Genomic DNA, 27,711 nt, shown 5'->3' with positions numbered 1-27,711 from the left:
GCTTGTGTTTCTGGCATCCATGTTGCAGTATGTATCAGTATTTCATTCCTTCTATGGTTGCATAATATTCCATCGCATAGGTATACCACATTTTGTTTATCCATCCATCAATTGATGGGCTTTTGGGTTGTTTTCATTTTTTTTGTTATTATAAATAATTGCGCTATGATCATACACGTACAAATTTTTGTGTGGTGATGTATTTTCAATTTTGGGAGGTATATATGTAAGAGTGGGAGTGCTGGGTCATATGATAATTCCAGGTTTAACTTTTTGAGGAACTGCCAACTTGTATTCCAAAGGGGCTGCACCATTTTACATTCCTAACAGGAATGCCTGAGGGTTCTAATTTCTCCATATCCCTCAATAATACTTGTTATTGTCTACCTTTTTTATTACAGTCATCCTAGTGAGTGTGAAATGGTATCTCATTGTGGTTTTGATTTGCATTTCCCTAATGATTAATAATTTGAGCACCTTTTCATTTGCATATCTGATTTGGAGGGATGGCTATTCAAATTCTTTGCTCATTTTTAAAAAGATTTATTTATTTTTAGAGAGAGAGAACACGAGGGAGAGAGAGCGTGCATCTGCCTGCGAGTTGGGGGGAGGGGCAGAGGGAGAGAATCTCCCAGCAGACTCCCCGCTGAGCACAAGCACGGAGCCCGCCTGGAGCTTGATCTCCCGATCCATGAGATTACAACCTGAGCAGAAACCTAGAGTTGCACACTTAACCAACATTGGGTGACCGAGCCATCCAAGCACCCCCCTTTGCTCACTTTTAATTGTGCTGCCTTTTTGTCATTGAGTTGTAAGAGTTCTTTATATATTCTGCATGCTAGACTCTCATCAGACACATGATTTGCAAATTTCTCCTATTCTGTGGGTTGACTTCACTTTCTTGATAGTTTTCTTTGAAGCACAGAAGTGTTTAATTTTAATGAAGTCCAACTTATCTATTTCTTCATTTGTTGTTTGTGCTTTTGGTGTCTTATCTAAGAATCCATTGCCAAATCCAAGACCAGCAAACTTTACTCTTCTGTATTCTTCTAATAGTTTTATAGTTGTAGCTCTCAACTTTAGGTCTTTGATCCATTTCAAGTTAAATTTTGTATATGGTTTGAGGTAGAGTTCCAACTTCATTCTTTTCCATATGACTATCCAGTTGTCCCTGCATCATATATTGAAAAGACTATTCTTTCCCCCTATCGAATTGCCTTGGCACCTTGGCAAAAATCAATTGGCCATACATGTATGGGTTTGTTTCTGGATTCCCAATTCCAATTTATTGATTTTTTAATGAATAAATTATTTTCTCTGAAGTCTAACCTGGATCCACTCTGAGTGGAATCCATGTCACTTGGCCCACACTTATGAACTAACTTCAGTGGGGTACCATGGGTCCTTATTTAGGAAAATGAAGCCAATTAATAGGTTTCTGAGGAAACCTATTAATAGGTTACTGAGGAATGGGAGGTGTGGTGGTTGATGTATTAGGAAGACCTTTGGATTAGAATTAGCAAGACCTGGGGTTGAATGCTGCTTCTATCCAAAGCTGTGTGACTATGGGCAAGTTACTTAACTTCTTTGAGTTTTAGCTACTGTGATATGGAGATGACAACATTGTCACAGGGTTGGGGCTGGCATTAAGAGACAAAGATTGTGAAAATGGTGGCATAATCCCTGTTACACAGTAGGTACTTGACATAAAGTAGACTCAGTCTGTGCATGGTCTCATGGCTCCCTTCTTTCTGACCCACGACGGTTATGTGGGGTTAGGAGAGATGGGTGACTCAGTGGGTATCTATGCCAATTCTCACAGTTTTGCTCCTGTCTCCTACACTGTGTAGCAGTTCTGGTTCCTCTCCCTCACCTTTTCTGTCAGAGGATGTATAGAGGATGGAAACAGAAAAGGAAAATGGCTCTCCACAGACCAGCTTCCTGGCCGGGTTGGAGGGAAGCCCAGTAGTGAACCGCAGAAAAGGAAAATGGCTCTCCACAGACCAGCTTCCTGGCCGGGTTGGAGGGAAGCCCAGTAGTGAACCACAGTAATTAGAAACTAGTCATAGCCTGTTTTACATATCGAGAACTTTATTTTTTTTTCAAATTTTAATTTAATTTCTAGTTAGTTAACAGATAGTGTGATCTTGGTTTCAGGAGTAGACCTTTACTTTTATGGAAGAGACAGCATCACTGCATGCAAAAGTTTTTGCCCGTGTAGAACTGGGTCACAAGTGAGGGAATCCTTTCTGCTTGGATCAGGAACTACAGGTCAGGTCCCTGGTTTACCTTGTTGTATTTCCCAAATTGTAAGGAGGAGGAAGAAACAAACCATTCCTGTTCTCAACAAGGCTTCTAAGCCTAAAGCTACATCGTGATGGTGTCACTAAGGCTTGGGAGGAAGGAGCAGTGGTGTTCTTTGGCTTCTCATTGCTTTGATCAGAGAGCCGGCTGGAGTCAGGGGGCACACAAGGTCTGTGGATTTACAAGACTCTGCTTTCTAAAGTGGGTTGTTCCCTACTCTTCCTCTGCCCCTCTGGTTCCTTCCGCCAAGCCAGATTCATTAAGTACTTTCTGGCTTGGTTGGCCTCTCTCACACCTAAGATCCTCCTCTCTCCCCATATTCTCCCTTCTGGCTGGCCCTACCTGGATCCCTCAATGCTCTAGGAGTTTAGTAATGGGGGAGACCTAGTTCCTCTTATATGATTGTCAGCTCCTGGCTCTCAGGAAGGCCATACTGAACTTTGTGCTGGTCAAACAGCTTGCGCAAGGCATCGATGTAGAGTGCATGGTACTTGTCCACTGTCGTCTTGTCTGGCTTCTTAATCTTGGGGATTGGCAGGGGCTCCCCGACTATGGGGAAGGAGAAGAGACAAGTATCAGAGCCTCCCCTCCCCAATTCAAATTACCCATCCCTCAGAAGGAGCCACATACTGAAACTCAGTATCTGTGTCCCCTCCCCTTCCTTTGTTCTTTCCCTCTGCTCTAGCTCCATTCCATCCATATTCTCCAAATACCTAATCTTATGCATGCTGAAGAGAATGAGAACAAGCTCAGAAGAGTGATGAAGGAATGCTTGCGAATAAAGATGCTCTCATGGCAGCTATTAAATGGCCGCAACTCTTATCTGTTTAGTTGTCCTGCCCACCTTGCCCTCAGCCATATCCCTCTGGAATTCCCATTGCCCATCCCAGCTGTTTGCTGGGCCTCCTGGACTTGACTGATGACCTGGGTGGTGGGGGGGAATCAACAACAAGGGTGGTCCAGAGGTATTGGAAAGCTTACCAACAGTGGTAATGGGCCGATTGAAAGGAAGTAAGCCCCAGGATTCTCGAGTGAGGCCTCGGCCATGGAAGGTACAAAAATTTAGTCCCAGGATTTTTTTGAATGTGGCCTGGAAGATTTTTTGGAAGAACCTTATCCACGTGCCCTCAGGGAATGTCTCTTGATTGTGAACCTCATTCTCTCCAAAGGAATAGGAAGGGACAAGGTATGCTCTGCAAAGAAACGAACAGAAGTATTAGCTCTCCCAGGGAGCTCCCCCCAGGAAAATCCTCTCCAAGATATGAAACTTTTCCAATCTTCGCATTATAGGACAAGAACCCAAGCACCCAAACATCTTCAGCTTTCTTGCCAGGCTCCACCCTTCCAACTGAACCCTTTGGGGGGAGCTCCTGCACCTTGTCCTCTGATAGGAAGAAACTAATCTTAGGCAACCTAACTGTTTTCATTGCACCCAGCATCCAGAGTGATCTTCCTAAACTGCGTATCTGGACATGTCATTCCTCTCTCTAAAACTCTTCCAGAGATCCTCACTTTGTATCATGCTGCTTACCGTGGCTTTTGTGCTAGCTTCCCCTCTCCCCACCCCTTCCTTGCAATCTGCTTAGCCATACTAAGTGTGCCAAGTTGTTTCTTGTCTATGCTTCTTCGTACATTCTGCTTCCTCTGCCGGAAATGCCTTCCTTCTGTCTTCACATGGCTAATTCTATTTTGCCCTTCAGTGCTCAGCTCCAATTTCAATCTCTTGAAGAAACCTTTTTTGACTACCTCCAATTCCCTCCCCCACAATATGAATTAGGTACCCCACACTAACACTATTCTAACCCAGTTATTATAGTTATCTCCTTACCTGTCTGACTCCCTAGTTGTCTGTCAAGCTGATTGAAGGTGGGAAATTTGTCATTCATCTTTGGATCTCTAGGTCCTCACATAGTGGTTGATATGTTGTAGGTCCCCTGAGTTCTTTCTCCCTTTTGGTCTGACTGGCAACTCCTACTAATATTTTAGCTCATAATTCAGATGTCACTCACTTATGAAACTACTTGGAGAGTGAAAGTTTTGCCATCAGTTGTTGTTCCCACAGGACTTTGTATATATCTCTATTACAGCACATCATTCATTCAACAAATATTTATTGAGCTCTTTCTATGTGTCAGCACTGGTTTAAGCCCTAGGGACACATCAGTGAACAAAATGGATTAAAAAAAAATCTCTCACAGTTTTTCTTGAGGGAAGACAAATAGTAAACAATAATAACAAATAAACAAAGAACCAGATACATAAATAAATAAAATCCGTGATATATAAGAAGATGATAAATGCAACAGGAAAAAAATAGAGCAAGATGATCAAGATAGACCTTACTGAGAAGAAACATTTGAGCAAGTACCTGGAGGAAGTAAAGGAACGAGCCAAGCAGTTATTTGGAGGAATAGTGTTCCAGGAAGAAGGGACAGCTAGAGCAAAAACCCTAAGGCAGGAGCATGTGGCTTGTTTGAGGGACAGCAAGAAGTCTACTGTAGCTCTAATAGAGTGAGCAAGGGGGAGAGCAGTGAGTGATGAGAGGTAGCTAAGGACCAGATTACTTAGGGTTTTGCAGGCCCTCGTAAAGACTTTGGCTTTTGGTCAGAGTGAAATGGGAGCCATTGGAGCATTTGGAGTAGTGACATAATCTCACATTTAATGGAATCATCCTAGCTGCAGTTGAGAATAGATTCTTGGATGTGGGGGAGGCAGAGAAAGAAGCAGGTAGAGCAGTTAGGAGACTGTAATAATCCAGGGGAGAGGTGATGCTAGTTTAAACCATGGGGGGTTATAGTTGAGATGATAAGTGGTTGGCTTCTGGATATATTTTGTAATTACATGTGCATATATCTGTTGTTCCCATGGGACTGTCAGTTTCTTAAAGGCAAGGACCAGGTCTTATTTATTTTTACATCCTTAATGCCTAGTACTATGCCTGACACACAGTGGTGTTCAGTAACTGCTGAATGAATGCATTCTATTTTTCAAACCAGATTATATGCTCTTTGGGGGCAATAACCATGTCTTCCTTATTTTTGCAATCCCCACAGCCCCAAGCCCAGTGCCTTCCTTGCCCTGGGTAGGTTTTCTGGACCTCTTAGTTAGTGGGTTGATAGAGAGTAAAGCTCCACTTCCCCAGACCCCCAGATAACTAGGCTAATGGGCAGAAGGTAAAGGTCTTTTCCTACTGTTCTTTCTCCAACTTCAAGTAAAAGAAGTGCCTACAAATGTATCTAGAGCCCTATACACAGTTAAGACACAGTGTGAAGGAGCAGAGGACAGCAATCAGAGTAAAGAGGGAGCCCCCTCTAACAGGTTTCCAAAGGAGGGAACGATTCTGGAGAGGTGCTACAGAGTACCTATGGCACCCTGACAATAGGGCACCAGAACCTGGGGACCCACCCTGTCTTCAGTGCCAACTTCACGAAACCTTTACGTTCTTTAAGGTAGATGGTAGAGGCTCCTGGCCGGCACAAGAGGGCTTCAGCAGCTCCACCCACCACAATAACCACAGCATTTCCTGCACTTTTCTGGGTCAGCAAATACTTCAAAGCCAAGCCACTCACTGGGCACACACCTGTGAAACCAAAAAGTCAAGTGGCATAACAGACTTGGTGCCTGAGATTGGGGAAAGGGGTTTCTCTGTGCTCTTCATGCTGGAGACAGTTCTGTTTCCTGACTATCATTGTTTACACTCTTCTGTCTTTGACCTCCACATCCTGGGTTAGCCCTAGTGTGAGGTTAGTCCCTAGGGTCAACAGCTTGCCTTGCGGGGGGCGGGGGGAGGGTGGTCTGTGATACTATAGTTGGGCCTACATTGAGTTCCTCTGCCTGCTGTCTCTTAGATCAATAGTATCTACTCTCACCAGTCTTAGAGCTCTGGAAACTGTCCAGAGTCCGATCTCTCAGGGGTGATCAGGACTAGCCATTAGCCACCACCAACCTTCTGCCTTTCCACTTTGGCTTTGGTCCTGAACTCCAGCCTTCTGCTCCTTCTTCTGAAAAGATTCCTGGCAACTCTTATAAATGCCTGTAACTTATCCTACTGACTAACTAAACCCCTACCTCCCAGATCTTAGACAGAATCTGATGCGTGGCCGCATACTCTTGTTACTGGTCCAATGTGTTCTGGACTCATTTTCTACTAAGTCCTCTTCCAGCAGGATGTGAGATGTGGACTGTCAGGGCTTATTGGGGTTGGAGCTCTGAGGTAGGTCAAAGAATGGAATGATTTCTTATACTCACCCATTGACATCACATAGTCTCGCACAATTGGGAGCCAGAAGATCCATTCCAAGGTCCCTACGGAAGGAGTGATGGCTGGGAAAATCCGAGCAAAGCTAGTGGCCTCAGTAGCAAAGTTGATAAACACACCATAAGAGACAATGCCATGGGGGTGATTGGCAATGATATAGTTGTGTTTGGGAGAGAGGTCATGAGTCTTCACCAGCTGTTAAAGGGAGATTTAAGTCAGAGCGGTAGATACGAAGAACAAATCCCGGTTCCTTGGGATGTCATCGTTGTCATAGGATTGCCAGGGGTTATGATGCTCAGAGAGGTGGACCTGGGTTTGCCACTGTGAAGAAAGGCTTCTATCCATCCATCTCCCCACCTGCCCATCCATCTTGGATGCCTACTCTGCATTACACTTTTGGGCCTTGACTTTCACTGTTGGTCACCAAAGCCTTTGAATACATGGAGCTAAGAGGGGAGAGAGAGTCTGGGCCACAAGAACTAAGGGCACCAAAAGGAAGGGTAGTTACCTTTATTGGGAAATAATTTTGAAAATACTTCCAGAGGGTCCAATTTCGTACCCAAGCTGAACGCCTACCACCTGTGGGTACAGGAGGGAAGAAAAGAGCAGGTATGATACTGCCAATCCCTCAAACCTCTCCCAGAGGTGGAGGGTTCTTCTTACATTCCTCAGGTCCACAGAAGAGGTCCCCTTTTCACACTTCCATATTTCTAGAGCACAGAGCTGTAGGTACTGTCTCTGAATCCAACCCCTAAGAAGATATAGGAGGACCCTGATCCCCTGTAGCCAGCCAGGAAAGTGATAGGAAAACATCCCAAGTTTGGGGGCACTTGCCCTGAAACCTCTTAATCCTTCCTGGGAAACCTGGAAGAGATCTCTGCTCCTGGCTGAGCTATGCTCTCCTCTATCCTTTTCCTTCCCTCTAACCCTATTTGCTTCTTTCCCCTTACCTTCCAACTTCTTTTCCTTTCCCTTTCCCCTCCTTTCCTCTTCCCACCCTTTCTCTCTCTGTGTCTCCCACTCTCTCCCTCAATTTCTCTCTCCCTGTGGTTCCATCCTTGGCGCAGACAGGGACCACCAACCACTCTTCCTCTGTCTCTTACCTTGACTGTGGGTATTCCAATCATAGGCGAGCCAGGCTAAGGCAAGCACAGACAAGATCCAGAATTTAGTGAACACCAGAAAGTAGGGTATAAGAAAAACAGGAATCATTCCTGAGGGGACACAAAAGTTCAGTTTCCTTCAAGTTTAATATAATTCTAACTCCCATCTCTGCTCTATACTGAAGGAGCAGGTCAAGGCTGGTGTGAGACCCTTCTCTCCCTTTTCCCTCACAACCCCTCCCAACTCTGCTGTAGTCCAGGCCGACTTCTGTCTGAGTCCTTGGACCTGGGTCCCTTTGATGGCTGAGATCTTAACTGAGGAAAGAGCACAACCATGACATTCTCAGAGCAGGCCCTCAGCTGGGGTCGAACGACAGCTCTGCTTGGCAAGTGGCTTGGCGAGAACAGCACCTTGAACCAGTGGCTGACATCCCCATTCTGGGACCTCAGGAATTCCTTTCTAAAAGCTTGACCCTCCTTTCTTTGTGGAACTGCTAAGTCAGTACATACCAGTGGAGAGGGGCTGCCTGTAGTATACAGGCTGTTTGATGTTGAGAAGAAAACACATACTTAGAAAGAGCTTTACTATGTTCAGTTTTGTCACATTCAAAATGTCTCAAAAATCCGGAAGGGGGAATATTATCTCTGTTAGCAAAGGGCCACAGTAGGCTTTGAAATATAAACATGACACAACTCACAAGCAGTGGGAATTAAATTCCATTTTAAATCTGCATTCATAGGGTGCCTGGGTGGCTCAGTCGTTAAGCATCTGCCTTCTGCTCAGGTCATAATCCCAGGGTCCGGGGATCGAGCCCCACATTGGGCTCCCTGCTCAGTGGGAAGCCTGCTTCTCCCTCTCCCACTTCCCTTGCTTGTGTTCCCTCTCTTGCTGTCTCTCTCTCTGTGTCAAATAAATAAAGTCTTAAAAGAATAAAATCAAATCTGCATTCATGAGAAAGAGGGGCTAAGTACACATACTGTGAAAGAAAAAAAGACCTAGCTAAGGGAATGACTTCTTTGGCCAGGTAACCACATTATGGTAGCTATAATTTCCAGAGAAGGGAAAGAAACTCAAGAGTTACTTAGCAGTGGGTTTGCCTCTTGCATTTTGGACATAGATGAAAATAACAGGAAAAAGATGGAGTGGGCCTTTTTTAAAAAAGTCATGTTATGGAGTAGAAGAAACCTTAGTGATAGGGCTGAATTATCTTTGCAAGAGCTGGATGAGGTGGTTGTTAGAAGCATATGCTAATTAAGTAAGAAATAGGGGTGGGAGGAATTTGACAGGAAGCTTTTCCATGGATAAATGTCCTGCGACCTCTGATCCTCATAGAAGATGAGAGTAATTTGCCAGGTAAGCTTCAAAAGAAAACTCAGCAAGAATCATTATTAATTAAAGGTAGCACCAGTGTATCATTTCTTTTATATCTTGCTTCAAATAAATTTAGTTTGTATCCTCAGTATTTAGGACCATGCCTTGCACACAGTAGGTGTTTAGCAAATATCTATAGACTGACTGAAAGATAAAGAACTGTTTTCTCTTTTCAGTAATAGGTAAACTTAAATGATTAGTGTTTAGGCAGCATTTGTGCTGTTTAAATGTGATGCTATTTAAAAATAGATGGATTTTGTGCCTTATATCTGATCTCTTTCAGTTATTCACAAGTCCTAATGGTAGTCTAACCAAGGGCTATACTTCCATAAACACTATCCCCCTTGTGGAATCTATTTTGAACTGCAGGTGTGGCACCTCAGGAGACCATAAATGTCCTTTGAGGACAAGTCTGCCAAATGCAGCCTGTTTGAGTGTCACTGGTGTCACAGTGATGGAAGTGCGATTTAAAGAGATAAGAGAAACAGAGGCCAAACATGGAAGAGCTAAAGCTCAAGGAAAAAGGAGTTCTGTGACAGAAAGCAAAGGTATCTGAGGCAAGAATGGTGAAGAACAGCCATTTGTGCATATGGATATGTGACCCTCCCTTAGATATCATGGCCCTGACACCAGGAGAGTCTTCCAAAATCTTGTCTGTGTTCAAGTGAGAAGTCTTAGTGTAAATTATCAAGGAAGATGTTCACATAAGGCAGGCTCTTAATTTAGTTTGTATTGAAGATGGCCAAGCGATTCTAATAGATGTGTAGTGTGGTATCTCATCGTAATTTTAATTTGCATTTCCCAAATACCTAATGATCCTTAACAGCTTTCCATGTGCTTATCTGCCTTCTGTATATCCTCTTTGGTGAGGACATATTTATTTCACTTTGGTCCATTTTCAATTGGGTCTTTTTGTTTTGTTTTGTTTTTACTGGTGAGTTTTAAGAGGTCTTTATACATTCTGGATACAAGTTCTTTGTTGGATATGCAATTTGCAGACATTTTCTCCCAGTCTGTGTTTATTTTTTTATATTGTTCTCTTAACAGGGTCTTTCTTAGAGCAAAAGCTTTTAATTTTGATGAAGTAAAATTTATCATTTTTCCCCTTTACAGATTGTGCTTTTGATGTAAAAATCTAAGAAGTTTTTACCTCACTTCAGGTCATGAAGGTTTTCTTCTAAGTTTTTTACTAAACGTTTCACAGTTTGTATTTTACATTTATGTCTGTGATCTATTTTACGTTATTTTTTTTTTTTTTAGTAAGATGTGAGCTTTTGATCAAGGTTCATGTAGTACATATGGATATCCAGTTGTTCCAACATCATTTGTTTAAAAGACTACCCTTCCTCCATTGAAATGCTTTTGCATCTTTCTCAAAGATCAATTGGCCATAGGAGGGTTCAAGATGTGGTATAGAAGGATCTTAAACTCACCTTCTCCCATACACAACAACTCTGCAGCTACACAAGGAACAATTCCCTCTGGAAAGGACCTGAAAGCTAACCGAGCAGAGCCTCTACGACAAAGGATAAAAGAGCCACATTGATATAGGTAGGAGAGGTGGAGACACAGTCTAGCAAGAAACCCCCACATTCAGGAAGAGTGACCACAGTTGGGAGGGGGTCTTATAATCTAGAGCTCGTCCCTAAGGAGTGAGGGGTTTGTGCCTCATTTCAGGCCTCCCAACCCTTGGGAACTGCACCAGAGTGATGAGACCCCGAAGTGTCTGGTCTTGAAAACCAACAGGGTTTACTTCAAGGAGAATGATAGGAAATGGAAAATTCACTCTTAAAAGGGCTTGCACACAGACCTGCTTGCCCTGGGACCCAGCACCAAAGCAACACTTTGAAAGGTGCCTGGACCAAATGTGGAGGAGACTCATGTATTAATCTTAATCATCTGCTGGAGAAAAAGAAACCTGTTTGAACGCTCTCCAAGGACGGAGGCACCAGTTGGTGTCATTTTTGAATTCTTCTGCTTTGTTGGTGTTGGTACTGGCAGGTGATTTTTTCACACTCTACCTCTAGCCTGCTAGCTCCAGTAGGACTGCCACCTGCCCCCCATGCACTGCAGGTGCAGCCTACCCGACGGCAGCTGGGCTGCCAAGTGCCCCACCCCCACAGTCATGGCTCACCTAGCCACGGCCAGCAAGCACATGCAGCCCATACAAAGGACACCCCTTGAGCACCTGGCTCTCTTGGCCAGGGGAAATGCATTTCTGGGCCCCCTGAGTCCAAATCAATTGGAGAGATAGTCTTTGGCAGGCTACCACCCACAGGGCACTGCACAAACAGCAGACTGAAACAAACCCCTAGTCTTCATGTGAAAAAGTTTTATTTTCTTGTCCTGAAGCTTCAGAATGAGGGGCAGGCTTCAGGTTTGCCACACATCCAGGGGATACAGAGGAACCCCTTAGGGAATACGGACAGGGAGACACCATGTTAGTGCCCTCCCTTGTCCTCCCCACAGCTGGCTGATACCACTCAGACAGGAGCTTAAAATCTAAAGCCACAATTTTTGCAGCTGTTGCCCAGGGGACACCTCCAGAGCTTCTTGTCTGGATATCGGCAGAGTTTATATTATAGACTCACAAGACTGTAGATATTTGTCTACCTTAAAAACTGTTGCCTGAGGATCTGGTTTATAACTAGCCTGAAACTAAACAGTCTGAGATCTCTCTCTTTGGAACACTGACAAGTGTTGGCTTACCCGCAACAACTGGAACCTATCAAGAACAAATCAGGCTACTTAAACAATTATAAAGGTCTGAGGAACAACCAAAAGCTAGAGAAAGGCTGAATGATAAATTTAATCTCCCACACAAGGCCACTCTTTCAAGACTGGGAGAGATAGCTGTTACATAGAAACAATCATAGAGGGTCAAGCAAAATGAAGACAGAGGAATATGTTCCAAGTGAAAGAACAAGACAAAACCCCAGGGAAAAAAGCCTTAAAAATGGAGATAATCTACCTGATAAAGAATTCAAAGTAATGGCCATAAAAATGCTCACTGAACTTGAGAAGAATGAACAAACACAGTGAGAGCTTCAACAATGAGATAGAAAAAATAATAAAGTACCAAACAGAAGTCATGGGGCTGAGGAATACAATAACTGAACTGGAAAATACAGTAGAGGGGCTCAACAGCAGACTAGGTAAAGCAGAGTAAAGGATCAGTCAATTTCACAGGGAAGAAAAACTAACACCAAGCAGCAAAGAGAAAAAAGTGAAAACAAGTAAAGGTAGCTTAAGGGATTTATGGAACAATATCAAGCAGACTAACATTTGCATTATATGGGTCCCAAAAGGAGAAGAGAGAAAGAAAGGGGAAGAAAACTTATTTGAGAAAATAATGGCTGAAGACTTCCATAACCTAGGGAGGGAAATAGACACTCAGCTCTAAGAAGCAAAGAGTTTCAAATAAGATAAACCCAAAGAAATCTATACCAACACACATTATAATTAAAATGTCAAAAGTTAGATAAAGAGAGAGTATTAAAAGCAGAGAGAATAGCCAAAGTAATCTTGAAGAAAAGAGCTGGAGATATTACAATCTCAGATTCCAAGATACTACAAAGCTGTAGTAATCAAAACAGTATGGTCTTGGCACAAAAATAGACACATAGATCAATGGAATAGGATAGAGAGCCCAGAAATAAATCCATGCTAATATGGTCAGTTAATCTATAACACAAGAGACAAGAATATACAAGGAGGGAAAGAGCTCATCAACAAATGATGCTGGGAAAACTGGACAGCTACACGAAAAAGAATAAAACTGGACCACTTTCTAACACCATACACAAAAATAAACTTAAAATGGATTAAAGACCTAAATGTGAGACATGACCATCAAAGTCCTAGAAAAGAACATAGGCAGTGATATCTCTGGCATGAGTCATAGCAACATTTTTCTAGATACATCTCCTAAGGCCAGGGAAACAAAAGCAAAAATAAACTATTGGGACTACATCAAAATAAAAAGCTTTTGCACAGCAAAGGAAACAATCAATAAAACATAAAGACAATGTACTGAATGAGAGAAGAGATTTGCAAATGACATATCCGCTAAGAAGTTATATCCAAAATATATAAAGAACTTACATAACTCAACACCAAAAAATAATCCAAATAAAAAATGGGCAGAGGGCATGAATAGGCATTTTTCCAAAGAAGACATACAGATGGACAACAGACACACGAAAAGATGCCCAACATCACTGATCATGAGGGAAATGCGAATCAAAACCACGAGATATCACCCTATACCTGTCAGAATGACTAGAATAAAAAAGACAAGAAATAGCAAGTGTTGACAGAGATGTGGAGAAAAAGGAACCTTTGTGCACTGTTGGTGGAAATGCAAATTTGTGCAGCCACTGTGGAAAACAGTATGGAAGTTCCTTAGAAAATTAAAAATAGAATTACCATATGATCCAGTAATTCCACTACTGGGTATTTACTCAAAGGAAATGAGAAACACTAATTGGAAAAGATATATACACCTTTATGTTTACTGCGGCATTATTTACAATAGGCAAGATAGAGAAGCAACCCAAGGGTCCATCCATAGATGAATGGATAAAGAAGATGTTATATGTATATATGTATATGTGCATCTATACATGATCTTGCCATTTGTAACATGGCTGGACCTGGAAGGTATCATGCTAAGTGAAATAAGTCCGTCAAAGAAAGACAAGTACCATATGACTTCACTCATATGTGGAATTTAAGAAACAAAACAAACGAACAAAGAAAAAAAGATACCAACACAAAAGAGACTCTTAAATACAGAGAACAAACTGGTGGTCACCAGAGGGGAGATGAGTGGGGAGTGGGCTGAAATGGATAAAAAGATCAAGAGTACATTTATCTTGATGAGTAATGAATAACATATAGAATTGCTGAATCATTATATTGTACACCTGAAACTAATGTAACACTGAATGTTAATTAATCTTCAGTGAAAAAAGAAAACAAGCAAATAAAACCAAAGTGGTGAAAGGGAGAAACGTTCAACCAAGAAAACTCTACCTGGCAAGGTTATCATTCAGATTTGAAGGAGTGGCGAGAGTTTTTTACACAAGCAAAATTAAGGGATTTGATCACTACTAAACTGGCCTTACAAAAAATGTTAAAGGGACTTCTTTAAGCTGAAAAGAAAAGGCACTAACTAGGAACATGAAAACATGCGAAAGTAAAAATCTACCAATAAGTGCAAATATATAATAAAGGTAGCGGATTAACCACTTAAAAAGCTAATATGAAGTTAAAAGATATTTTTTCTGTTAAGAGCAAATATATAAGTACTTCAGCTGCTCAGTGCACTGTGGGGAGTATTTTTTTAAAAATATTTTATTTATTTATTTATTTGAGAGACAGAATGAGATAGAGAGAGTACATGAGAGGGGGTAGGGTCAGAGGGAGAGGCAGACTCCCTGCTCAGCAGGGAGCCCAGTGCGGGACTCAATCCCGGGACTCCAGGATCATGACCTGAGCCGAAGGCAGTCGCTTAACCAACTGAGCCACCCAGGCACCCTGTGGGGAGTATTTTTTAGAGTACTGCAGGGGAGCACAGCCCAGGGATGGGGCCTGGAGCAACTGGTGCTCCACTTGAGAAGCATACATGTATACTAGGCAAATGTATCCTACCATGACAATCACTGTCTTTGTTACCTTTTTTTGAACAAGCATATATCCATCCTGCCTAACCCTGAGTTTTTGGAGCACCACAGTTGTCCTGGGAATTAATTGCATCTCATAGGTCATCCGACTTCCCATTTCTAAAATGGGGGTTTAGACCCTGCTGAGCACTACAGGTAAGTAGGTCTCTTGGAGTCCACTGGTGGAGAATGTCGAGTCAAGAGACTTACTACCATGACATCTGACTGATGGGCAGAGTGGGGAGCTCTGGAACGTGGCCTGATTGTGACCGGCCAGTAAGGATGGCCCTGAAATGTCTGTGGCCAACCTCTGATACAAGAGTGGCCCATAGTATCATTGAGATCTGCCAGCTGTGGCTACAGGTTCTCAAGGGGACATTCCAGATTAGAGTAGCCCATGTTGTCTGCAGTTCTTGATGATTGAAAATGATTAAAAATAGGGGCGCCTGGGTGGCTCAGTCGTTAAGCATCTGCCTTTGGCTCAGGTCATGATCCCAGGGTCCTGGGATGGAGCCTCAAATTAGGCTCCCTGCTCAGTGGGGAGTCTGCTTCTCCCTCTGCCCATTCCCCCAACCCCGCTCGTGCACGCTCCCTCTCTCTCTCTCAAATAAATAATCTTAAAAAAAGAAAATTACTAAAAACACTTAAAGATATTTAAATGGTGAATCTATTGATAAAGGAATATTTATAAAAACTGAAACATAATCCTGTACTTACCTCCATGCATTAGCAATATTGACTGTAATCTTACATTAAGGAAACCACTGTGGTGTGAGTGTCCCAGGGGGTGCACATTTCAAAGCTTGATTAATAGACACAGGCACCATGTTCCATCCCCATCATGGTGAGCCAAATGAATTGGCCTGGCTACCGCTGTGGTCACATGCTATAGGTTGAGCAAAATGATACCATATTTTGATGTGTGTGGGGACAACAATGTGGAAGCTAAAACTGACATATTTTATGTAAACTGTTTCTATTCTTTGATTATTAAAAATACTTTGTTTATTTATTTATTTATTTATTTATTTATTTATTTATTTAATTTATTTAGCGTGTGAGTGGGGGTAGGGGCAGAGGGAGAGAAAGACTCTCAAGCAGACTCCATGATTGAGCACAGAGTGTGACACTGGGCTCAATCTCATGACCCTGAGATCATGACCTGAGCCGTAATCAAGAGTCAGACACTGAACCAGCTGAGCCACCAAGGCGCCCCTTAAATTTCTATTTTCAATTGTTTTCTGCTAGTATATAGAAATGTGATTGATTTTTATGTGTGATCTTGTATCTTGTAACTTGGCTAACCTCCTTTGCTAGTTCTTGGAGTTTTTGTGTGTGTGTGTGTGTGTGTGTGTGTGTGTGTGTGTGTGTGTGTGTGTTTTTAATAGATTCCTTGAGATTTTCTACAGACAATCATATCATTCGGAAATTAGGGCAGTTTTTTTTTCTTATTTTTCAATTTGTATGCTTTTCTTTTTTTTCCTTCTTCTTGTCTTATTGCACTTGCTATGACTTTTAGTATGATGTTGAGTACAAATGGTGAGAGTGGACATCCTTGCTTTGCTGACAATCCTTAGGGAGAAAGCTTTCAGTCTTTCATTAAATGTGATGTTAGCTACACAGTTTTTTATAGATGCTCTTTATCAGGAAGTTTATTGAGGAAGTTTCCTTCTATTCCTAGTTTGCTGAGAGGTTTTATCATGATTGAAATGGAATTTTGTCAAATGCTTTGTCTACATCAGTTGATATGATCATGTGTTTTCTCTTCCTTTGTTAATATGGTAGTTTACACTGATTTTCAAATATTTTCACTTGCATTCCTGGGATAAAGCCCACTTGGCTGTGGTATATTATGCTTTGTATTGCTGGATTCAATTTGCTAGTGTTTAATTGAGGATTTTTGCATTTATATTTATGAGGAATATTGGTCTATAGTTTTCTTTCTTGGACCATCTTTGTCTTGTTTTGGTATCAGGGTCTGGCCTCATAAATGAGTTGGCAAGTGTTTCTTCCTTCTTTTTATTTTCCTGGAAAGGTTGTGTAGAATCTGTGATAATATCTTCTTTAAAACGTTTGGTAGAATTTGCTGTTGAAACCAGCTGGGCCTGCCATTTTCTGTTTTGGAAGGCTTCTTATTTTCCAAACTTAAAAATTTAACTTAATTAACATTTATGGGTTATCTATTTCATCTTGTGTGACTTTTGGTTGTCTATGGTTTTTGAGGAAGTCTCCAAATATCATTGTTAGTTTGTCTATTTTTCTTTTCAGTTCTGCCAGCTTTTACTTCATATATATTGAAGCTCTATTGTTGGGTGCATCTACATTTGGATAGTTATATCTTCTTGGTAAATCGACCCCTTTAACCCTGGTCCTGGCTTAAAAAAATAAATTTAAACTTGTAAAGCCTCTAATTACTATTGATTACTAGCTTAAGTTAAAGATGGTACCAATATGAATCTAAGTGTGTCCTGTCTTCAAAATATCTTTGATTCATCTTACCTGCTCACTTACCCCATACAGTAATAGCCAATATTTACTGTACACTCATCATGGAAAACTAAGCGTTTTACATGCATAGTTTATTTAATCTTCAGAAAGACTCCATTAAGACAGCAACTAATCTCATGTAGTACATGAGAAGCCCAGGTTTAGAGATGTTAAATAACTACCTGAGGCCCCAAAGCTAGCTTGTGGGTGAGCCAGGGTTGAGAACTCAGACTGTTTTACTCCGGAAACTGCACCTTAACCTCTAAACTCTAATTATTTTTCCCTTTAGTCAGTTACCAATTCTTGGCAGCTCTGTTTTCCAAACAACTTTCAAATGATTCTATTCTCCACTTTCATGTTACCACCCAGTCCAAGTCACCATCATCTCTTTCCTAGATGACTTTCAATGTCTTCTAACTCTTTTTTTTTTTTAAGATTTTATTTATTTGAGACAGAGAGAACGAGTGAGAGAGAGCATGAGCAGGGAGAGCGGCAGGCAGAGGGAGAAAAGCAGACTCCCCGCTGAGCAGAGAGCCTGATGCGGGGACTCGATCCCAGGACCCTGGGATCATGACCTGAGCCAAAGGCAGCTGCTTAACTGACTGAGCCACCCAGGCGCCCCTTCAATGTCTTCTAAATAGGCTCCCCGCTTCCATTTAAGCCCCAATGCAGCTAGCATGCTAAATCTGACTCTGTCGCTGTACAGCATTTAACCAAGAACATGGCTGGCTTGTCAAAGAGGCATTTCTGTAGCTTTGAATTTACCTCCTGGGTCTAAATTGACTGTAAATATAAGAAGGTATGGGAATAAATGGCAATTTAATAATTCAACATCAAACGTGGCTTCCAATGACTCTTAAGGTGAAGGCTCTTAAGGTCTTGTAATCTTGGTTTTGAAGGCACTCTGTGGTGGAACCCCCTGGCCACCCCCTTGTTTTCTGCATTCCACCATACTGTTGTGTCTGTTCCTCCAACTCATTCTGCTCTCTAAGCCTCTGGGCTTCTGTGCATGCTGTCCCTTTCACCTGGAAGAATCCTTCCTCAGCTCTTTCCTGGCTAGTTCCTATTCATCTTTTTTGGCCTCAAAATAAATGTCACCATTGCAATATTTTGGAGCTCTCTTTGACTTCTTTCCCTTTCCAAAAAAATCTCTCTCCCATTCATTCTTCTGCTTCTATCTCCATTGCTACTGCTATGGTTGAAGGCTCGGTCTCCTCTGGTCTGGACTGCAGTCTTTAGTCTGCTCTTTTTGCCTTCTGGTCCATTTCCCATGCTACTGCCAGATTTTTTTTTTTTTAAGCACAGTCATAATGCTGTTTGCCTCAGAAACCTTCAATATTTTCCCACTGCTGGCAGAAAAAAGTCTAAACAGGTTATCCTGACATGTAAGGCCCTCCATGGACTATCCCCACACACCTTCCTAGCCTCATCTCTCACTACCTGTCCTGAAACTGCTTATGCTCTAGCCCACTATTTCTCAAAGCATTGTTCCCATACCACTGTAGGTATGCTAGGTGGTCTGAGGTGGTATATGGATGGAAAATTATTTTAATGTACAGTGAATAAAAGTGAACTTATGGTAGTGATATAAAATTTCTGTTAAAACACATTAATTTAGGGGCACCTGGGTGGCTCAGCCGGTTAAACGTCCAACTCTTAGTTTTAGCTCAGGTCATGATCTTGGGGTCCTGGGATTGAGCCCCGTGTCGGGTTCTGCACTCAGCACAGAGTCTGCTTGACTGAGGGAGGAGCCTGATGCGGGGCTCCATCTCAGGACCATGAGATCATGACCTGAGCCAAAGTCAGATGCTTAACTGACTGAGCCACCCTGGCACCCCAGAAAGTTACATTATTGATTTGTGAGCTTTCTTCTTCTTCTATTTTTTAAATTATTTTTTTAAATTTTATTTCTTTGTGTCCTTTCTCTTTTCTTTTTTTACCTTCCTATGTTTTTATTTTTATTTTTATTTATTTTTTATTATGTTCAGTTAGCCAGCATATAGTACATCATTAGTTTTTGATGTAGTGTTCAACGATTCATTAGTTGTGTATAACACCCAGTGCTCATCACAACACATGCCTTCCTTAAAAAGACTTTATTCATTTATTTATTTTAGAAAGAGGGTGGAGGGGTAGAGGGGGAGGGAGAGGAAGAGGGAAAGAATCTCAAGCACACTCCATGCTGAGCATGGAGCCTGATGCAGGGCTTGATCCCAGGATCCCCGGGATCATGACCTGAGCTGAAACCAAGAGTTAGAGGCTTAACCGACTGAGCCACCCAGGCACGCCAGGTAACTAATTTTATTATCCTCATTTTAAATATGAAAAAAAGTGAGGCTCAGAGTGGTCAAGCTTTGGGGAAAAGAACTCCAAGCTTTAGGAAAAAAGTAGGTAGCATTTGTACCCAGAGCCATTTTAGACACTTTGTGTGTGTTAACTCATATTAAGACAGGTAGAAAAGAATGTTTTTGTCTTCCAGGAACTCACATTCTAGTGGGGAAGATTGATACCATAAATAATGGATACATTCCAGGGGCTGAAAACTATATAAGTCAGGGTTCAAATGTCATTTTTTAAAAAAGATTTTATTTATTTATTTGAGAGAGAGAACGAGTGTGAGAGCAAGAGAGATTGAGAGAATGAGTGGTGGGGCGGGGCAGAGGGAAAGGGAGGAGCAGGCTCCCTGCTGAGCAGGGAGCCCTACGACATGGGACTTGATCCCAGAACCCTGGGGTCACGACCTGAGCCGAAGACAGATGCTTAACCGACTGAGCCACCCAGGAGTCCCTCAAATGTCATTCTATGGGAACCCAAGCAGAAGACCATTCCCTACTACTGGAGAACCTAGAAAAAAGCTTTTTGTAAAGGGTAAGATTTAAGTTGAGTTTTGGAGGAAGAGCAGGATTTTGACAGAAAGATTAGTGGAGAAAAGGCCTTCCGTGCATGAGGAAGAACTCAAAGACCTGTAGATGGAGGAGTCCGAGGCTATAACACCATAACCTGCAAAAGTACAGGGAGCATGGGAAACCATGGAATAGGAGATGGAACTGGGAAGGAAGCTGGGGAGATTAGGCCTGATGCTAGAGGGAAGATGAAGCCAGTGAAAGTTACTAAGCAGAGGAGCAGCATGATCATATCTGTGTATCAGGAAGATAATTTGGGATAACTATGGTAGCAAGAGAAACTGTAGGCAGGGAATCAGCTAAGAATTGCAGTAATTTAGAAGAGAGGCAATGGGAACTTGAAGTAGGTTACTATTTATCAAACCAATTTGAAAGGTACTAGGAGGGAGAAATTTCAGAGTTTGCAGCTGATCAGATGTAGGGGGTGAATGAATGGTGCCTTGAAGGAGCCTGTGGGAAGACTGGGAATATATCAAAGTCTCTATTTGCCTAGTTTTCTAGGATCTAGTTACTTGTCATTCTTCCTGAAGGTGTAATGAAGTCAGAACTTAGGGTGCCTGTCTCAAAAGTGGTTGTCATTTCTCTGTTGATCAAATGGCGAGGTTGGCAGTGTCTTAAATGAGGTGGGGTGGCTGGGCTCCAAGTAATGTCAATTTCTATAACAGAAAGGAAGAAAATGAACAACTATTGAGGATTTTTTTTTGGCCTCTTTGATCTTCACAATAGTCGTTAGAGGCAGATATTATGTTCTGTTTCTACAATGGGGGAGGATGAATGACTTACTTGTGAAGGTCACGTAAAAAATAAAGTGACTTACTTGCACAAGGTCACATAGCAAGCAAGTGGCAGACCTGGCCCGCCTGACTCCCAAGACTATGTCCTATCTTATGTAGTATCAGAAACCAGAGAAAGAAGGAAGGCCTAAAAAACAAACCAAAACCAAAACACACACAGTACAAACCAAACAAACAAAAGACAAAACAAAACAAAAGGATGACCAGGAGAGAGGAAAAAGAACAAGAGATGGACGTAAGGTCTCTACTGAGGAAGAAGGAATCTAGAAGAATCATCTATTTATTTTATTTTTTTAAAAAGATTTTATTTATTTGAGAGAGAGACAGAGATAGCAAGAGAGAGCATGAGCAGGGAGTAGAGAGCAGGGAGCCTGACGCGGGGCTCAATCCCAGGGCCCTGAGATCTTGACCTGAGCCGAAGGTCAGGTGACTCAACTGACTGAGCCACCCAGGTGCCCCAGAATCATTAATTTAATGTCAAGCCTGGTCTTGTGAGAAATATAACCATGGCAAGACCTGGCTCCTGTTCTCATGGGGCTTATTGGATAGAGGGGGCAAAGGATATAAGGGCTGTTACCTAACCTATTTTTACAAATTGCTTTGGACTTTCAGAGGTGATGTAGTCTTGGGTTGTCTAGGAAATGTTGCAGAGAAGACCTGACTTGAGCAACATCTCAAAGGAGGGGTTGTCCATAATTAGTTCAGCAAGAATGATCAAAGCATCTTTCTAGTGGAGGGAATAGTCAGAGCAGAGGTGAAGGAGTGGGAGAGTACCCTTTACATTTGTTCTGTGAATAGCCTGCCTGGAACACAAGCTTCATATAGGGGAAGAGTAGGGTGATGAGCTGGTAAAAGGTTAGAGCCAGAGAGTGGAGGAGGGCCTTGAATGCCCAGGCTAACACATTTGTGCTTCACTGAGTAGGCAGTGGGAAAACACTGACTATTTTTGAGCAGGAGAGGGCTGTAATCAAAGATGTTTTCTAAAGGCTCTACTGGAAGCAAGCAGTGGAATAGATTGGAAAGGGTAGAAAGTAGAAGGCAGAGGGCCAGGAAAGAGGATGTTGCAACAGTTTAGGTAGATGGTGATACAAGCCCAGAAAAGAAGAGACAGATGGAGAGCCATCCGCTAATGGAAGCTGGCCCTCAGGAGGGCTGTCAGGGCCATTGGCTAATTCTAAGGTTCAGGAGTATTTGTATTTCACATCGCCCCCAAACTGTCTTTCCATTCCTCTCTTCTCACTTTTCCCCTCCTTCTTGTCCCTCTGCCCTTTTTTCTCCTCTTTCCCCCTATTTTGTCTCCCATTACTTTCAGTGACGCTCAATAATCAGCCATGATTCTGAACATCATTTGCGAAGGAGAGGCACTGAGGGAGGCTCTGAGAAAGACAGAGGAAGGAAGGAAAGCGGGTGAGAAAGAGAAGAAGGAAATTAAGAAGGGAGGGAGAGAAGAGAGAGAGGCAAGGAAGGGAGGGAGGAACACTTTTCTGTATGGAGCATGTACTGTAGACCAAGCTGAGAGGATAGGGATACTGAGGCTTAGAGGGATCACAATACTTGTTGGAAGTCACACAGCTAATTGTAGTCCAAGTCTGACAAATTCCAGAATCCACGTCCTGTTCACCATGTTTCACTGTTTCTCTGTTCTGCCTTCCTGAGCTCCTCAACTTGGTGTAATGTTCTTTTCCCCCTGAAACCCTGATATTACTTCACTGTAACCCTTCCTTTCACTTACTACAGTCTGTCTTCCATTATAGTGACTTGTGTATGTGTCAGCATGATGCATAAACTGTGTACAGTGGTGGAATTAATGATTGCTTTATCTTTGTTCCTAGATAGTAAGGAGTTGGTACTTGACTCACTGTAGTCTTGACAAGGACAGTCGCTGTCTTATAATTAGTATTTGCTCTATAACTCTTGAACAGATGTGAATATCTTAGGCACCTCTATGGGCATCTCACACTGTTAGGTGTTACAGCTACCTTGGTAACCTCCAAGACCCAGGATTCATGTTGTAACTTCTAGCATAATCACTAAAATAATAGAAACAGGATGTCTAGCATCTAAACTAGTAGAGGAAGACAAATGGAATGATAATCAATTTAAAAGAAGTCGAGACAAATGGACAACAAGCAGACAGGCATACGAAGAGACGCGCAACATCACTAATCATTAGGGAAATGCAAATCAAGATCACCATGAGATATCATCACATTCATTAGGATGGTTCCTGGTAAAAAAAACAAAAGACAAAAAACAAAAAACAAAAAACAAAACAAAACAAAACAAACCCAGAAAATAAAGAGGTGTTGGAGAGAATGTGGAGAAATTGGACCCCTCGTGCACTGTCGGTGGGAATGTAAAATGGTGGAGCTGCTATGGAAAATAGTATAGCAGTTCCTCAAAAAAATGTAAAATGGGATTTCCATATGATCCAGCAATTCCACTTCTGGGAATATATCCAAAAGAATTGAAAACAGGATCTCAAGGATATATCGGAACACCTATGTTTATAGAAGCATTATTTACAATACTCACACAATGGAATATTATTCAGCCTTAACAAGGAAGGAAATCCTGTCACATGGTACAACACAGGTAGAACTCGAAGACATGGTAAGTGAAATGAGCCAGTCGCAAAAGGACAAAGAGTGCATAATTCCACTTATATGAAGTACCCAGAGGAGTCAAGTTCACAGAGATGGAAAGCAGAATGGTGGTTGCCAGGGGCTGGGGGAAGGGGAAATGGTGAGTTCTTGTTTAATGGGTAAAGAAGTTTCAGTTTCACAAGCTGAAAAGAGTTGGTGGTTGGTGATGGTTGCACAACACTGAATGTATTTCATGCTTCTAAAATGTACACCTAAAAATAGTTAAAACGATTGATTGGATGTTATGTGCATTTTACCACAATTTTTAAAAACGTTCAAAAATACAAGAGAAACAAAACATTCACATCTGTTATTAGTGTTTTCACTGAAGACATGTAGGTGCCATCATTGGTCCCTAACATCCCCACTCCACACCCCTCCAGCTCTTCCAGGATGACCGGTGCCTAGTTAAGATGGGGGTGGGCATTATTAGGCGGCTGTTCTCCTAGGTTCTCACCTCTGGGCCCTTACATATTCAGTGTTGGATATGCCCTCTATCCTCATCCCTGTCTAGAGACAGTGTCCTTTGAGATGAGGAGAGGAAGAGAGAAAAAATAATACTTAAAAACAAATCATTTTGTGGTCAAAAAATGAAAACATTTTATTGAAGAGAGCTCCCTAGGAGAGCCAGAACAGTCTGGGCACTTGTGTTTGAACACCACAGGAAAAGGCTCTCTGGAGTGGGACAGACCCCACCCCTATAGGGATCAGCTTACACAGTTCTTCCTCTCTGGACCTCTTTTCCCTGCTCTCTAATTCCCATGTTGGCCCACTCTTTCTGGGATCCAGACTTGAAATGGTGGCTGTCACCATGATGCCAAGTCTTTGAGGACATTCCTGTGCCCCTCACTTTCCTAATTGAGGGCTGGAACTTGTCAAAGGGGTCTGTTTGAGGAAGTTAAGATAAACGCCAAGGGAAACAAAAAGAAAATATAAAAGACTAGAAACAAGTTTACAGAAATATCGCTTTAAAAAAAAAGATTTTATTTTATTTATTTGACAGAGAGAGACACAGCGAGAGAGGGAACACAAGCAGGGGGAGTGGGAGAGGGAGAAGCAGGCTTCCCGTGGAGCAGGGAGCCCGACGCGGGGCTCGATCCCAGGACCCCAGGATCATGACCTGAGCCGAAGGCAGACGCTTAACGACTGAGTCACCCAGGCGCCCCTCACTTTTTTTTTTTCTTAATACAGTTAGAGGTAGGCCATAGATAGACTAAGAGCTCCGCATGATTTGATTTCAATAAGGCTCAATAAGTCATCACCTTTTGGAGGTCACGGACCCCGTTGGCAGTCTGGTGAAGCCCAGGGACCCCTTCTCCTAATAATCTTAAATACCCAAAATAAAATACACAGACTTACAAAGGAAATGCATCATATTACAATGCAATTCTCAAAACATTACAAAAAAATGTGATATAGTGACCTGGGCTTCTTGGTTTATGCATTAAATAACCAGACCTAATGGTGGTTCCAATAACTACTGGAATTTTGAGGTAGTCATGAGCATAAATGAAATTTCGAGATGCCTGCAACAACTGGCATGTGAAATGCAAACCTGTGATGTCTATTACTGACAAATTCACTGGTACTGCTAACATTTCTGTGGTTAAGACCCTCTGCTCTAAGGGATTGTATAGCCTCCCATAGATTGGCACTGGCTGCCTTCAAGATGACATTTCTCCCCATCCAGGTTCTAAGCTTGGTCCTTGTAATTGGCTGCTCATGAAGTCCTAGTTTCTGGCTGGGAAAAGCTGAGAGCTCTCAACCCATTTGCCCAGCACTGATAATTGCCATGCTTTGAGTCCACTGCACAACTGGCACTTTATTAAAATTCTAATGAGTCACTCAGGCAGCTCCCAGACTTTCCAGAATTTTCTCACCATAGTTTTATACTGGAAAATCACCTTCTGCCTCCCTAGTAACACCAACTCTGCAGGTCACCACCACCTCTGCTCGCATCCCTGAATATGACTCTTTTCAGCTAGGTCAGAGAGGGATGGGCTAAATGGGTGATGGGTATGAAGGAGGGCATTTGTTGGGATTAGCCCTGGGTGTCGTATGTAAGTGACGAATCACTAAATTCTACTCCTGAAACTAATAATCACTAAATTCTACTCCTGAAACTAATATTACACTATGTGCTAACTAACTGGAATTTAAATAAAGACTTGAAATAAAAAAAGAACGGGCAGTCCTGAGAGGGCTGCGGCGATCTTTTTTTTTTTTTTTTTAAAGGTTTTATTTATTCATTTGCTAGAGAGACAGAGAGAGAACAAGCAGGGGGAGAGGCAGAGGGAGAGGGAGAAGCAGACTCCCTGCCAAGCAGGGAGCCTGCTGCGGGACTCGATCCCAGGACCCTGGGATCATGACCTGAGCCAAAGGCAGACGCTTCACCATCTGAGCCACCCAGGCACCCAAGGCTATGGTTATCTTTTAAACCAGAACAACCTCAGCTTCACTCATGGCCTTCGGGCCCCTCAGTTGGAAAGAGAGAAATCTAATGAACTCAACAGTAATCCCTCTCTCTGCGTGGGGAGGCACAGTCCTTCCCAGAGAGAGAGGACCGACCAAATAATCTCTTTGGAGCCTTCCTCGTCTGGGGGTTCCTGGCCTCTTTCTTGGCCTGTTCCCATGTGCTCTCCAGCCCCTGGGATTCACTCACCTAAAAATATGTAGACTGGGAGCCACTGCAAGACAGACAGGGTTTGGAGGCATTCCCGAAGATCTAGTCTGGAGAGGGAGGCCATGGCCGTGGTGCTCTTCTGCTGTGGCAAGAAGCCCAAACAGAAGGCCTGCACCTCTAAAGCTGAGCTGATTATAAGGTGCTTCGCTCTAGTCTCTTATCACGGAGTCCCTTTAGCTGTTGAAGATTTGAGGCTTGACCTCACCTTTACTCCAGTCTTCCCTGTTGTCAGCCCTGACCCCGCCCCAAGCTTCCTACACATACCAGGTTTCAGATCACCCCATCTAATCTCTCTAATATCGCTCTAACATCTAGCCTTTCTGCATGTGTGTTCCATTATAACAAGGCAGATCTGGCCTTGGGGAGTTTCTGGCCGTGTGTGGGGAAGTTCCTGATAAATGAGCGCAGGAAAAGAGACCATTCTCTCCGAGACCTCCAAGAGACCTCCAAGAGGACCTCTGAAAAGCAACCTACTTCCCTGCTTAAGGAAGGAGACCTGGTGATGATACTTGTTTCTGTCCTAGATGCTGATCTTTGGCTCCTCCTGTCTTCCCCGGAGACCTACCCAGTCAGCCTGGGCCTTTTTCTGCACAGGTAGCGAGACTTCTCAGATCCAACCTGGTGCCTCTATTCCCAGGGGCTCTGTATCAGCAGCCAGATACCATATGATAGAGCGGGAGAAGCATTACACAGAGAGCAGACCTGGGTTCCAGGCCCGTCTCCACCATGTTATTCCCGTGACGTCTTTGCAAATTGCTCTCTCTCTCGCTCTCTAGATCACAGTTTGAGCATCCCACCTTCGTGGGAAGGCAGTGTAGTGGTTAGGGACATGGATTTGAGAGCCGGATAGCTGGGGTGCAAATCTCAGCTCTGCCGCTCACAAGTTGGTGAACTTCTGTGCCTCAGTTTCCCCATCTGTAAAACAGGGATAGTAAAAGTACCTTCTTCATAGGGCTTTTCTGAGGATTAGATGAGTGAATGAATGTAAAGTGCTTAGCATAGTGCCTGGCACACAGTAGGCACTGTGTTAGTGTTTCCTGTTATTATTCGTTTAGTTGAGTTAATGCCCATTGAACATCTACTATGTTTCAGGCTAAGAGGCCTGCTTCTACACACTGCCTTTACAAAATTAAAGACCGTCCCCAGGTCCCAAGCCCTCTGGATTTATTATTTTTTTTCTGTAACTATCCACTGAGTGACTACCGTTTGCCAGGCACTGCTGTAGGTGCTGAAGATTTGGCGGGGAAGAAGATGGCCATGATTTCTGCCTTCATTGAACTTATAGTCCAGTGGAGGAGACAGACATTAAGCAAAAGAAAATCACAGAAATGTCTATGCACTTGAATGTGTGATAAGTGTCTTAAAGGAAAAGGCCGGTACTCTCAGCGTAAGGCCTTGAATATAGAAGGTGCTCAAAAAAGTCTTTTGAATGTAATCAAAAAGGTTGCTAGGAAAATCAAATACAAAAGCGGTATCAAGTATCCTATAAGTGGGAA

General features: G+C 42.7%; 1 protein-coding gene across 1 annotated transcript; it reads right to left on the bottom strand.

The window, feature by feature from the left end:
• Nucleotides 1-2,134: 2,134 nt before the first annotated feature.
• On the bottom strand, nucleotides 2,135-26,279 carry DGAT2L6 (diacylglycerol O-acyltransferase 2 like 6). Its single transcript, XM_025888736.2, has 7 exons — nucleotides 26,195-26,279; nucleotides 7,666-7,776; nucleotides 7,071-7,141; nucleotides 6,553-6,757; nucleotides 5,710-5,884; nucleotides 3,286-3,497; nucleotides 2,135-2,853 (listed from the first exon to the last, which is right to left on the bottom strand). Exons 1-7 carry the CDS (start codon nucleotides 26,277-26,279, stop codon nucleotides 2,699-2,701), a joined length of 1,014 nt encoding a protein of 337 aa, XP_025744521.1. The 3' UTR covers nucleotides 2,135-2,698.
• Between the last annotated feature and the right edge of the window lie 1,432 nt (nucleotides 26,280-27,711).

This window comes from Callorhinus ursinus, unplaced genomic scaffold (genome assembly GCF_003265705.2).
Source record: "Callorhinus ursinus isolate GAN/ISIS: 27379988/994484 unplaced genomic scaffold, GSC_fseal_2.0 scaffold66, whole genome shotgun sequence".
NCBI lineage: Eukaryota > Metazoa > Chordata > Mammalia > Carnivora > Otariidae > Callorhinus > Callorhinus ursinus.
This window is presented reverse-complemented; position numbering and strand designations above follow the sequence as displayed.